Raw genomic sequence first — 12,842 nt, forward strand, 5'->3', positions numbered from 1 at the left:
GTTTTTATGTATGGATTATATTACCTTTCTCCCACAACAATGATGGTCAGTGCTAAGGTTACAGAGACCATAGAATTTCAGGGAAATTCTGAATTTCCTATCAACAACCAGGGGATGGGGTGCCTGGGCGGCTCAGTCAGTTTAGTGTCCGACTTTGGCTCAGGCCGTGATCTCACAGTTTGTGGGTTCAAGCCCCACATTGGGCTCTGTGCTGACAACTTGGGGCATGGAGCCTGCTTTCGATTCTGTGTCTCTCCCTTTCTATGCCCCTCCCCTGCTTGTATTCTGTCTCTGTCTCTCTCAAAAAATAAATATTTAAAAAATTTAAAAAATAACCAGGGGAAGCTTCAAGAAGCTGAAATATTGAGAGTCACTAGAATTTCATGGACTATAGACTTTAATTTGAAGAATCCCTGGAGAGACCCAAGTCCATTCTCTAATTTTCTAAGGAGGTTATTGAACTTTGAAAAATAGTGACACAATAGGCCTGGAATAGGGTGAGGCAGAGTGAAACTTAGAAGCCAGGCGATAGAGGAGGGAAGACATAAGACCCACTGGAGGATGGAGAGAGGATCAATTGCCTGATTATTCAGAAGACTTATTTTAACTGAGGGAAAAGGAGAATTATTGTGACAAAAGAAACAAATATTAATATGAACAAGACGTAAAACATTTGGATATTGCTCATGTTAGGAAAAAATATGAGATCAGGGAAGTTCTTTGAGGAATGAGGACAGAGAAGGATTGCACTTTGCTTGGAAGTGAGACTTTCCCAGTATAAACTTAAAGAACAAAAGGATAAACCTTCTTCCCTCCCCTTCCCTCCCCCCAATCTCTCCCTCTCTCCTTCCTCTTTGTCCGTTTTGATCAGGTCGGTGCCATCCAGGGACTTTACTGACTGCTCAGTGTGGGTGTGGCTTTGGCAGGTGGAGGCTGGGAGGGTGGAACCTGGGGTGCTCTCCTCTGTTTTGCAATCTCCCCTCCCCCCATGATCAGACATCTGGGTTAAATGCTGCCTCTTTTAGGAACAAAAGTACAATAATAAAAAGCAGCAATTTGAATTTTGAATTCCATCTGGAAATGATGAGAAGTGTGAATATTGTTAATGGAATACATCATCATTTTGTTCACAAAAAAGCTACAGAAATAGGCTTTGCCATAATAGTAAAGGCAACTGTCATTTTATTTTGGAACTCCTTCTGTACCCTATTTCTTTATAATTTCCAACCAAATAGCTAAAATTAAAAATTGGTCAGCCCAGTATGATAAGACCGCCATTAAATCTTCTCAGTACTATTACTTTCACTGTTGTCAGCATAATAATTCAGGAATGAATCAAAGAGACCCCAAGCCCTGAGGTTTTCTTTCAAAGCCTTTTCAAGCTCTAGAATTAGTGTTGGGATAATTTAATCCCTTGGAAGAACCATGCTACTGATTTTTTGGTTTTAGTCTGATGATGCAAAGTACCTAGAGAATAACATTCTGTTTCATGGTGGACAATAGACTTCCAATACTTCCAGTACTTCCAAAACTTCCAATCAGAAGTATAGACTCTTGGTGTGCCTGGGTCACTCAGTTGGTTAAGCATCTGACTCTTGGCTTCAGCGGATGTCATGATCTCATGGCTTGTGTGATTGAGCCCCATGTTGGGCTCCATGCCAACAGCGTGGAGCCTGCTTGAGATTCTCTGTCCCTCTTTCTGCCCCTCTCCCCTGTTCATGGTCTCTCTCTCTCTGTCTCAAAATAAATAAACTTAAAAATAAAAAGGATAAGGATTCTTGATGAGATATAGTGAAACTTTAAAAGCTGGAAAAAATAGTAAAAATACATGAACTTGGTTTCCTTCAGTCTCTCTTAGGACAGTTTATCATTTCCGGAAATTACCAAAATGAGAAGGAAGTTTCTGTTGGGTAGGTTAGATGTTTAAAGAAAAAGGTCTTGAGGGGCACCTGGGTGGCTCAGGTTGGTTGAGCATCCAACTTTGGCTCAGGTCATGATCTCACATTGGTGGGTTCAAGCCCTGTAAGGGGCTCTGTGCTGACAGCTCAGATCCTGGAGCCTGCTTTGGATTCTGTGTCTCTGTATCTCTGCCCCTCCCCTGCTCATGCTCTGTCGCTGTCTCTCAAAAAGTAAAATTAAACATTTAAAAATTTTTTTAAAAAAGGAAGAAAAATGTCGTGAGTATTTCATGGAATTACTCCTTTGATCCAACCTATAATCAAGGCATATTGTCTTTTTAGCTACAAAATACATGTGAAATCAGACCATCTGTCTCTCTGCTTCTGATGCTTCCACCTAGTCCAGCTCTCTCCTGCATGGGGTATCCCGGCTCTGACCCCTTCCCATCCCATCTGCCCTCACACAGCAGCCAGGTGTCCCCATCTTACAAGGTAAGATCACCTCTTTCCCACACCGTCCCCCTGCTTAACCTCCTACAGTAAGAGAAGTTTGGATTTAAGTCTCACTGGGTCCCCCAATTGCTCTACCTGCCTCGACCCTCTGTTTTCTTCCTCTCTAGCACTCTGCTGTTCCTTTCGTAAGAACTTACCACAACTCGTAAATATTTTGTTTGCTTATTTTTGTCTTTGTGTCGTCTTGCCTGCCAGATTGTATGATTCATGAATTTGGGGATGTTACTGTTTCTGTCTCATTTATCTTTGTTTCCTAGTGGCAAGCTCAACAACTAGCACATGGTAGACTTGTCCTCCAATGTTTTCTCAATAAAAACTTTCAAACATGCAGTAAAGTTGAGAGAATTTTACAACAAACATGTGAATACCTACCACCTAGTTCCTACAATGCTTTCTTCATAGAATATCTATCCATCTTGCCATTCCTCTATCAGTACATGGTTGGCTTTTAATACACTTGTTGAATGAAGAAATAAACGAATGAGTGTTACTCTTTTGGTTGATAGAAGGAAATTGTCCATTCTGAGGTTGGCTCAATACAAATACTGAGTTTCCTTGTTTCTATGTGGATACAGGATATGGGAAACTGTGTAATGTTCTCTAGGAGGTGTATCTGCTAAGCTCTGTATTAGACACTGGGCTAGATACTGGGCATTCAGAAAGAATAAATTTCCTGCCTTCCAGGGGACACATGCTCTACTAGTGAGATAATCTAAATATGGTAATGATGGAAGAAGAAAGAAGTAGAAAATGTGAACTAGAGATTTTTTTTTTTTGTACACACAACTTATTAACAAAGACTGACCAGTATTATCTTGCTGTTAAAACTGCCTGATTTCTTAGCATTTCATATTTTTTTTGTTGCTCAAGTAGGTGAAAGCAATTGTCGACTTGGCCAATATCAGTGCAGGAACATTTTATGATTCCAAGTTTAGTGAGTGACAAACATAAGCCCATTTTAACCATGAAGCTTTTGGCTATTTTTTTTTTTTTTTTTTTTTTTTTTTTTACAGTTCTGTGACCACCATTGAAACATACAAATAAAAGAAATAAAGAAAAAGCATATAAACAGTGTTTGTAAACTAGGTTAACTGTAGTCATGGTAAAGAGCATCTCTGCCTAGTCTAGAAAATTGACAAAGCAGACACGGCAGGTAGGGCTTTCTTGCCTTCTGCATGCAGATAGGTTTTTATCCAAACTATTTGATTGTATTTGTTGGACTCTGTGTTTATCATTTTGATTGCTCAGAGGAAATGCTTACCTTCAAAGTGACATCCTGGGGCAGTGCTTTGCAATATCTTTTATTAAGCTTTGCTGTGTCTATTCACATTTATTTTAACTCTTATTTTTAGAAGGAGGATTTTAAGAAGGTCAATGCAGTATCTTTGTAATTGAATTCCAAGAGTACTTAGTAGGGGTCCATGTATATAAGGGTGTTAAATCATTGTGAACTGGGAATGTGTCCAAGTTCATGCTTAAGTGAGAACCCTCTGTTAAATATTTAAAAGTGAAAGCAATCTTTCAAAATAGGCAGATGGGCCTGGACAGCATAGAAATGGGTGAACACAGCACTTGGGTAACAGCAAAGGTGGACCTGGGACTTGGGCCTGTTGTTCCTCTGACCTCAGCTGTCTCCTCATACCCTTGCCCCTTTAAATTGATGTGGTTTTGCTTTCTGACATGTTGGTGACCGTATCCCATCAACTTTCATTTGCTCACATTATCCTCCCATGGGCTTGCATATGGCAAATATTTCAGGGCCCTGTGTGGTCCTGGATTTGCTTTCTTGCTTTGCCACTAGTAGATAAAGGATCTTAAACATGAATCTCATCTTTGCCAAGTTCTACTTTCCTTACCTGTAACTGGGAGACCTTAATACCTACCTCAACATGTAAAATGTGTTCACTATGGAGAAGGCTCTTGATAGATGTTAGTTTTATCCTACTGTTTTAAGATCAGTTGCCACAATGGATTAGTAAGAAACAGGAAGTCTGGGGACAAATGAGGACAGAAGCACCTGGATATTTAGTGTCATATGAGGAAAAAGCAAATCTGGAGGTGAATGTTTTATTTACAAAATTAAACCTAATTTTATTTTGCAAAAATCAACAGTACATGTTCAGATCTGGTTTATCTTCAAAACACGTTTTTGTTTTTTAACAAACATGCATGTTAATTTGGCATGCCAAACATCTTTCTCTCTGGGCTTCCTGGGAATGTTTTCTTTTTTTTTCCCCCCATAATACAAACATAGGTGCAAATATTGTCCAAAAACTATTTCCATTTTTACCCTCCAGAATTACTAACCTTACTGGTTATTGGAAGGAAAGACAAACTATAAGGTTTGGTCTTTGGCATTCACATCTGATTCAGCAGTATACTTAAAAACTTGTATTTGTTTTTCAGATAAACACTTTGAAGGAAATTGAATAAATCTTGTTTTTGCTCTGCAAAGGAGTCACTATATCAAAGCATTTAACTGGAGCTGTCGAGTTCCTGCTGGTAGAATATTACTTCCAGTCTATTTATTAGCGTTTCTTCCTGTAGCCCAATACGTGCTTCCCCCCAACCCTCCACTGAGTGAAATCACAGAAAGAAAGCAGTTTCTTTTCCCTCCCCCTTCTCCCCCTGGCTCCCCAGCATCACGCAAGGCCAGGCAGCATCTCAAGTCACAATATCTAAATTTACTTTGATTATGTTTTGTTCCTTACACTTAACATTTTTGTGTCATAATACTTACTGGGTTATCTAAAATCAACATTGTTGATTTTAACCTGTTATAAATCCAGACATTTAGAAGGCATTTGAAATAATTCATGAACCGTGTCTGAAAAGAGATAATTGCCTCCAGCCTATTCTTTTGCACTTGAAGTAAAAGAATTTTAGTTATCAGCAGTTTACTAGAAAATAAGACTTTAGGGGGCCCATATAATTTATTCATATCTTTTCGTATGTTGTAAACAAGGATAGGATACTTTTGACAGGAGCTTATGAACAGATTTTTAAAAATAGACCCTTTAGTACAGAACAAGTATCAAGGGAGCATTTTAAATATAATTCTGGTAGGTCTCTTAGGAGCCAACTTCCCAGAAAAATTTTATATGAAATTTCTGATTAAAAAAAAAAAATTTGAAGTTGTAGATTTAAGTTGAGAGAATACAGCTGGTATGTGAGGTAAGGTCTTTGTGTTATCCGTGGTCCGATGCACAATGCAGAATGTACAAAAGAACCTAAAGAGACACCTATCTCACATTTCAGGCAAGATACAAGAATGCATAGAGAAGGGAGCTTTTCAGATCAGAGAGTGGAAGAAGACACAGTATTCATGTAAGTTGGTAAGTTGTAAGCAACATTTACAGAGGCAATGCCGATTCACAGAATGCAACTAAGATCAATTAGAAATTGAACTGTGATAGCCACACATTTTGGAGAAAAATTCCCAAGCCAGACGAATGTGGATTGGGATAAAAACATAGGCGGTGTATACCACCATAGCAAAAATGGTTAGTAAGATCGTATTGAACATGGATCGCTCCCAGGGTTCCAAGACAGCACAGCAGCTAATGATTTGGTACTGATAGTAGAGCCAGGAGAAATAGTCCTTCACACGTCTGAAATCCATGGTCGGCTCCTTTGAAGCTGCAGAAAGTCTGTCCTGTTAACAGATGAGAAGAGAAATAAAATAAGGAACCAAACACAGAAGCTCCTTAGGTTTTCGTGGTCTCCGCACGTTAACACCTTTAAAAACATGTTAGTGATCACTGAATGGGTTAATATGAGTATTATATAGAAATAATACCCAATATGTTAATCATAGGAATTCATAATTTTGCAATTATGAATAATAATTAGTACTAGGATTAATGGCAACAATATTAGTAATGATAATATTTATCTAAAAATGATAATTGCTAGTAATAGTCTAGTGAAAATATCTAAAAATTGAGGCTAACCACATTTTCTTTAGCCATGTGTACAAAGAGTGAGAAGTGTGAACTTTCTATTTCCTACAATATGTATTCTGGAAGAAGATTTAAAGAATGGTGTGCAGAAAAGAGTTAATATAGCAAGCCTGAGGCTGCTATCTTTAGAAGGATCTGCTTGCAAGTTTGGCCCTGGGCTGGCATCTGGGAACTTGGCTTTTGGAATGTTCTCTCCATTCCCTAATGGATAAGGATGATTCACTATGCCTAAACTGTGCAAATGACATAATTCATGGTGAACACCTACTTTATTCTGGAAGTCTGGAGTTTTGGTAATTGTCAGGCAAAGGATGTCCATGGAACAAGCCCCAGTGAAGACTTCAGTGCTGTGTCTCTAATGGGCTCCTCTGGGCAGAAATATTGCATGTGTATCACTGCACTTTTTGCTAGTGGAGAAAGAAGAGCACTTGGTCTGTCCACTCATGGGAGAGAGAGAGCATCAGAAGCCTCTAAATGAATTTTTTGGGATACTACCTGTATCTTTACTCCTTGCTGATACTGTTATACATCTGTTCACTGTAATAATCCTTATCTGTGAGTATAAATTATATTGACTTCTGTGAGTATTTCTGGTAGGTCACTGAACAGGTGGGTGGTCTTGGGGATCTCTAAAACAAACGGGAAGCCCAAAGTTGGATGGTCATTTGATTTTTGGGTAGAGAACTTATGAAAACCACATAAAAATGTTTTCTTGGTCTCACTGTGATTAGATGGATCACAGTTACAACTATATGCATCTAAAACCTCCTAGAAAGAAGGGCATCTATCATTTCTAAAAAAGATTCTTGGGAAGATTCTATAAAGTTTCATAGACATGATAGGTGTCTATGGTAATACAAGCTGACCTTTGTGCCTCTTCTGCTTACTCCTAAGAATATAACGGTGCCACATCATCTAATTCCACTTTGAGAACGCTTCCTATTCAAATCACAGTTAAATTTTTTAAAGATCATTTCTATCTTCTGACCTGAAAATGTCTCTTTTCTTTGATTCTTTTTCGTGAAAGTATGATGTATTTGCTCCATAGGACTGTGGACTCCTCAGGCTATGGTCATAAGTAAATATGCGCTGAACGAGTGAGTAAATGAATGACAAGCAACCAACTTAAAGAAAGATAATAGTTATAGATCAGAGTCCCAACCTAAGTAGGATATAGTTAGCTATTATTGACTTTCAACAGTTTGGCTTTGATAATAAGTAACTCTTTCTGATAAGTGTAATTTCTACAAAAACAAACAAACAAACAAACAAAAACACCTGAAAATGAAAAGTCTTTGTGTTACCAGGTTGCAATTATCTGTAATAATGGCCAGGGTAATCCAAATAAATGGATGATACAAACTGAAGTCATTGCACTCTCTTATGAAATGTCAGCCTCCCATCTTTCCTAAAAGCCAAAGTAAGAACTAAGTAATTGGATTTAAATGCCTTGTCGTGGTAGGTGGACCTTGGTAAGAGCTGACTTCCACATTATTTTTCATTCCTAGCTTTGGTTGCAGAGAAACAGCAAAGGCCAATAGAATTAGGTGTTGGAGGAAATGAATGACCGAAGAAGTGGTAATGTCAGTGAGTGATATTATCCAAACAACCGACATTTTTCACTGATAGGCTGAAATGGAGAAAATGAGGAGGTCTCACCATTTGAGCTGTTAGGGTGTCCCACTAGACAACTGTATATATTATATTTAAAACTCTATTCATGACCACCCATACTTGCTTCCTCTTCATTACCTAGATAGGATTCAGGGTGGCACCAGGTAACTGTTGGGGAGTGTGAGAATACCTTCATCAGGTATCATGTTCCAGGTTGTACTAGGAGAAGGTGGGAGAACAATGACTCAGACATAGGCATAGACCTATGGCATAGATCCCTTAGGAAACTTGGTTGAGGAGACAGGTAGCAATCAAATAATATACACAAATATGTAATTTCCAACTCCATTATGCCCTAAAGGAAAAGAGCAGTGTATAAGGGGCTGTGGGAAACCTGATCCAGTCTCAGCATGTCTTGGAGGAAGAGATATTTGAGATGAGATTCAAGGGATGACTATAAGTCATACAGATAGATGGGTAGTCAGGTGGGAGAATGGCCAAGATAGGGATCAAGTTGTGTTTGTGCCAAAGTTAAGGTGGGAAGAGGGTTGATGGATGTTTGTGGGAGGCAGGGAGTGGAGCCATAGAGATCTGGGGATGGAGGGTGGGAGTAGGAGAAAACTGAAGAGAAGGGAATGGCCAGAGTTAGGCAACCACTGCAGGGCCTAGGTGGATAAGCTAAATATTTTGTCTTTATCCTATGAGTGAAGGGGTCTCTAAGGGTTAACAGGGGATTGCTGTGGTAGGTTTGAGAGAATGAGGAGTTAATTTCATATAGACACATGGCCTTCCCTGCATTCTAAAGCCAAGTTGAAATGAATTTGAAGCCCAGTGATTTCAGAAAACCTGTCTCTGTTCTCCCATGGGCGTTACTCATTCAGGATCAACCTTGTATTAAAAATCTGGTTAAAATATTCTTAATACTCTTTTCACTTTTATAAATGAGATAAATTACTCATTTACAAATTATTTATAGAAATATCATTGACTTTTTCTCTCTACATTTTAGCTTTTAAAAATACACACAAGCCATAGCTTTGTTTTCTAAAATTAAATTTCTTGCTTGAGCAGCCCCGACGGACACCTTGACTGCAGTCTTATGAGAGACCCTGAGCCAGAGTTGCTCAGCTAAGATGTGCTCAGATTCCAGAGCCACAGAAACTGTGAGACAGTCAATGTTTATTATTTTAAGCTGTAAAAAATCAATCAACCAGTCAATCAAGCAATAGATCTAAAGCATACCAAATGCATTACACCAAAGGTGGATACCTGGTAGGACATTGATTACACATTGCTAACAATTTAGAGAATTAAGATTTTAGAAGTTTTTCTTGTCTTGCTAGTTTTTCCAGTCCTCTGTATAATTTTCTAACCCTCTCGGTAGCCATTCTGACATGTAAAAAAATGCTTTTATTGTCATATGTCACTTCGGTCTTCTGAAGTTCTAGAAGTCAATAAAAGGCATTGATTTCTCCCCCACTTGGATTATTTTTTCCCTTATTGATGAAAAGCAATTTTAAAGATTGTTTATTGTTTCTTAGGTAGAAAGATAACTATGTAAATTAGTCACAGGGATGAAAAGTACAGCATAGGAAATATGGTCAATAATAATTGCAATAACTGTATGGTGACTACACTTATGTAGTGAGTGCTGTTAGTGTGCTGAATCACCATGTTGTACATCTGAAATTAATATAACATTGTATGTCACCTATATGTTATTTTTTAAAATGTTTATTTATTTTGAGAGAGAGGGAGTTTGAGTGTGTGCAAGGGAGGGGTAGGGGGAGAGGAGAAAGAGAACCCCAAGCTTGTGTGCTGTCAGCACAGAGCCTGACACGGGGCTCGATCCCACGACTGTGAGATCATGACCTGAGCTTAAATCGAGAGTTGGATACTGAACCAACTGAGCTACCCAGGTACCTCAGTATGTCAACTATAATTTTAAAAAATTACTAATGCAGTTGAAAAAAAAATGGCATTATAGTATATTCTAGAATCTGTGTGCATTTTTACAGAATAAAATGGGATAAAATTGTGTAAAACATTTAAAAAAAGAAAAGGTGAGAAGAGAGAGTGGGTTATTATTGGTAAACCATCTGCTACAATCTATTGTTGGAATATCACTATATTTAGGTTCTAGATTTGCTTAAGTAATATATGTCTACTTCCTTTTGATTCCATTTTTAAATTTCCTATGGGACTGCATCCAAGATTTAAAAAACCCACTTTTTAAGATGAGTAATGTGGGTAGAAGAATTCACTCATTCATCAACAAATGCATTTTGAGTACTACTGTGTGATTTCTTCTGAATAGTAATGGCTTCAGAAGGAATCTTTCCCCAAAATGGACCTGCAGACAGGAGATGCTCTTACAGGCAGCACGCTGGACCATGTAACACACACACAATGGCTGAGGGGCCAGGAATGAGTACCACATGGGGGAAAGGACATGGAAAGATGCTAAGAAGGAAACTAGGAGAATAGGCTGAATTTGGGGAAATAAGATGGCAGAAATGCAATGAAATGAATTACCCATAGGTAACATAGAACTAGATGAGAGGAAACATCTTGAAGTCTTAATTTCTCACAATGAAGGGTGGAATTAGTTTGCTCACTTCCTTAACGACCTAATGCCCTATCACAGTAAAGCTAAACAAAGAACTTAAAATGGTAACTCTGCTCAAGCACACAGTGAATCTCCTTGTTTTTGGTTAAGCGCTTTTGAAAGATGATTTCCATATATGGAAAAGAGGGAGGCACTAGTTTGTTACCTTTAAATAATTTTTCCCTCGGGGCTCCTGGGTGGCTCAGTTGGTTAAGCATCTGACTTCAGCTTGGCTCGGGTCATGATTCCGTTAATTTGTGAGTTTGAGCCCTGCATCTGGCTGGCTGCTGTCAGCACAGAACCCACTTTGGATTTGCTGTCCCCCTCTCTCTCTCTGCCCCTCCCCCTCACTCTCTACCTCTCCCCCGTTTGCATTCTCTCTCTCTCTCTCTCTCTCTCTCTCCCTCTTTCAAAAATAAACATACATTAAAACAATTTTGTTCCTCTAAACTTGATGATTTTAAAAACTTTCCTAGATCTTTAAGGAGGCTGTACTTTTAGGGGTAGCATTGCTTAAGCAGATAGTGATGTGGCTGCAGGGGCCTAGATGGGTGTGACCGACAGCTGAAGCTGAGTGATACCCTTGGGTGAATTGGGAGGGCTGGAAGCCCCTATGGAACACAAAGCAATTGAGGCTCCCTGTAAGAGGTAGGAGGTGAAGCAAAGGGCAGCAGTGTTACGTGGAGGAATGGACTGTGAAGCGTAAGGAAAGGCTTTCTCTGGGCCATTGTTTTAAAAACATGGGGACCAGTGTGGTACTACATTCTAAGGTGACTAATGGATTTGATTTACCAGAGTTTCTCTAATAATAATAACAAAACAATTTGGATTATTTATAGTTTGGGAAATGCTTTTATTACATTTGCATAATGCAGAGTATGGATTTGGGAATAAAGATAGATGTTGGTTCAAGTCCTGACTCCTCCACATACTGGCTGTGCGACCTTGGCCCAGTACTTAACTGTTTTGGGCTTCAATGTCCTCAGTTGTAAACTGGAGATAATAATCCCTAGTGTTTAAGTTTGCTGTAAGGATTAGTAAAAATGAAACTGTAGCATCAATTCAAAGGATTTGTACATGGAGAAGCATATAGATAGGAAGTTAGAATCTAACTGGAAAAAGCCTTTCCTCTTTCCCTCCCTCCCTCCCTCCCTTTTATTTACTGAAAATAATTATTGACATGCCGGAAATTGCGCTAGGAACTGGAGATTCCATGGTGACAGAGATAGTCACCATCATCTTTGAGGATTCGTTTTTTTTTTTAATTTTTTTTTTACATTTATTTATTTTTGAGAAACAGAGTGAGACAAAGCGTGAGCGGGGGAGGGGCAGAGAGAGAAGGAGACACAGAATCTGAAGCAGGCTCCAGGCTCTGAGCAAGCGGTCAGCACAGAGCCTGACATGGGGCTCAAACCCACAAACTGTGAGATCGTGACCTGAGCCGAAGTTGAAGGCTCAACCAACTGAGCCACCCAGGCACCCTTGAGGATTCTAATTCAGTTGAGTATATTCCACCCATATACATTATGGACAATATTTGCCACATGTGTTAGGCAGCTACAGTGAAATCTAGAATGTTAAAATGAAATCTAGAATGTTAATGGAACTGAGATCCCCTAGACCAAATCACTCAGTTTAAAGAAAAGGGCCAAGTCTATGGGGCTAACACCAAATTGATATTAAATTTGTTGACATTTAAGTTGGTTTGTCAAACTGAATGGAAGTGACTGGACCAGGCAGGGAACACCCTGTGTTTTGGGAATTAACATTGGATGAAAGAAGTGAAAAGTCCAGTGAAGGTTTTCTGTGGTCTTAGAAGACTCAGTCTTGAGCAAGGACAATGGAGCCAGGTATGTAGGGTATCTGGAAGACTTCGGCCCTACCCTGTTTCCCCAGTCTCTACTCTTCTTGCCTTACTCAGGACTCTTTCCTGAATCCCACAGTTCATATGCTCCTCTAACCAAATGTGGACCTGATGCCTATTTAATGCAAATGTTACCTGGAACTGGCAAAAATTAAGGTTCTTGTTAGTGATGTACATGTTAGTATGGTTAAAAGACCCAAAGCAGAGTTTTACCAAGTTCAGGGGAGGAAGAGGGAGAAGGATTATTAGAGTCCTGGGAACCACAGGAAGAGACTGAATCCTACAGAGAATCCAGCAAATGAACAGGGACACTGGGGCAGTGGAAAACAGTAAGGGCTTGGAAGTCCCCTAAGAAGTTATCCTACAATTGATTGGAGAGTAAG

The 12,842-nt window shown here is 39.2% G+C and overlaps 1 protein-coding gene across 1 annotated transcript in view; it reads right to left on the reverse strand.

Moving 5' to 3' along the window:
* Nucleotides 1–4,462: 4,462 nt before the first annotated feature.
* The window catches only part of SPTSSB (serine palmitoyltransferase small subunit B), a 29,594-nt gene continuing 21,214 nt past the window's right edge, over nucleotides 4,463–12,842 (reverse strand). Inside the window, exon 3 of the mRNA XM_040480661.1 lies at nucleotides 4,463–6,066. Coding sequence (XP_040336595.1) covers nucleotides 5,803–6,033 — 231 coding nt within the window. The 5' untranslated portion in view covers nucleotides 6,034–6,066 and the 3' untranslated portion in view covers nucleotides 4,463–5,802. The remainder of the gene's footprint in view (nucleotides 6,067–12,842) is intronic.

Source organism: Herpailurus yagouaroundi, unplaced genomic scaffold (genome assembly GCF_014898765.1).
Source record: "Herpailurus yagouaroundi ecotype Mexico unplaced genomic scaffold, PumYag 159, whole genome shotgun sequence".
Classification (NCBI taxonomy): domain Eukaryota; kingdom Metazoa; phylum Chordata; class Mammalia; order Carnivora; family Felidae; genus Herpailurus; species Herpailurus yagouaroundi.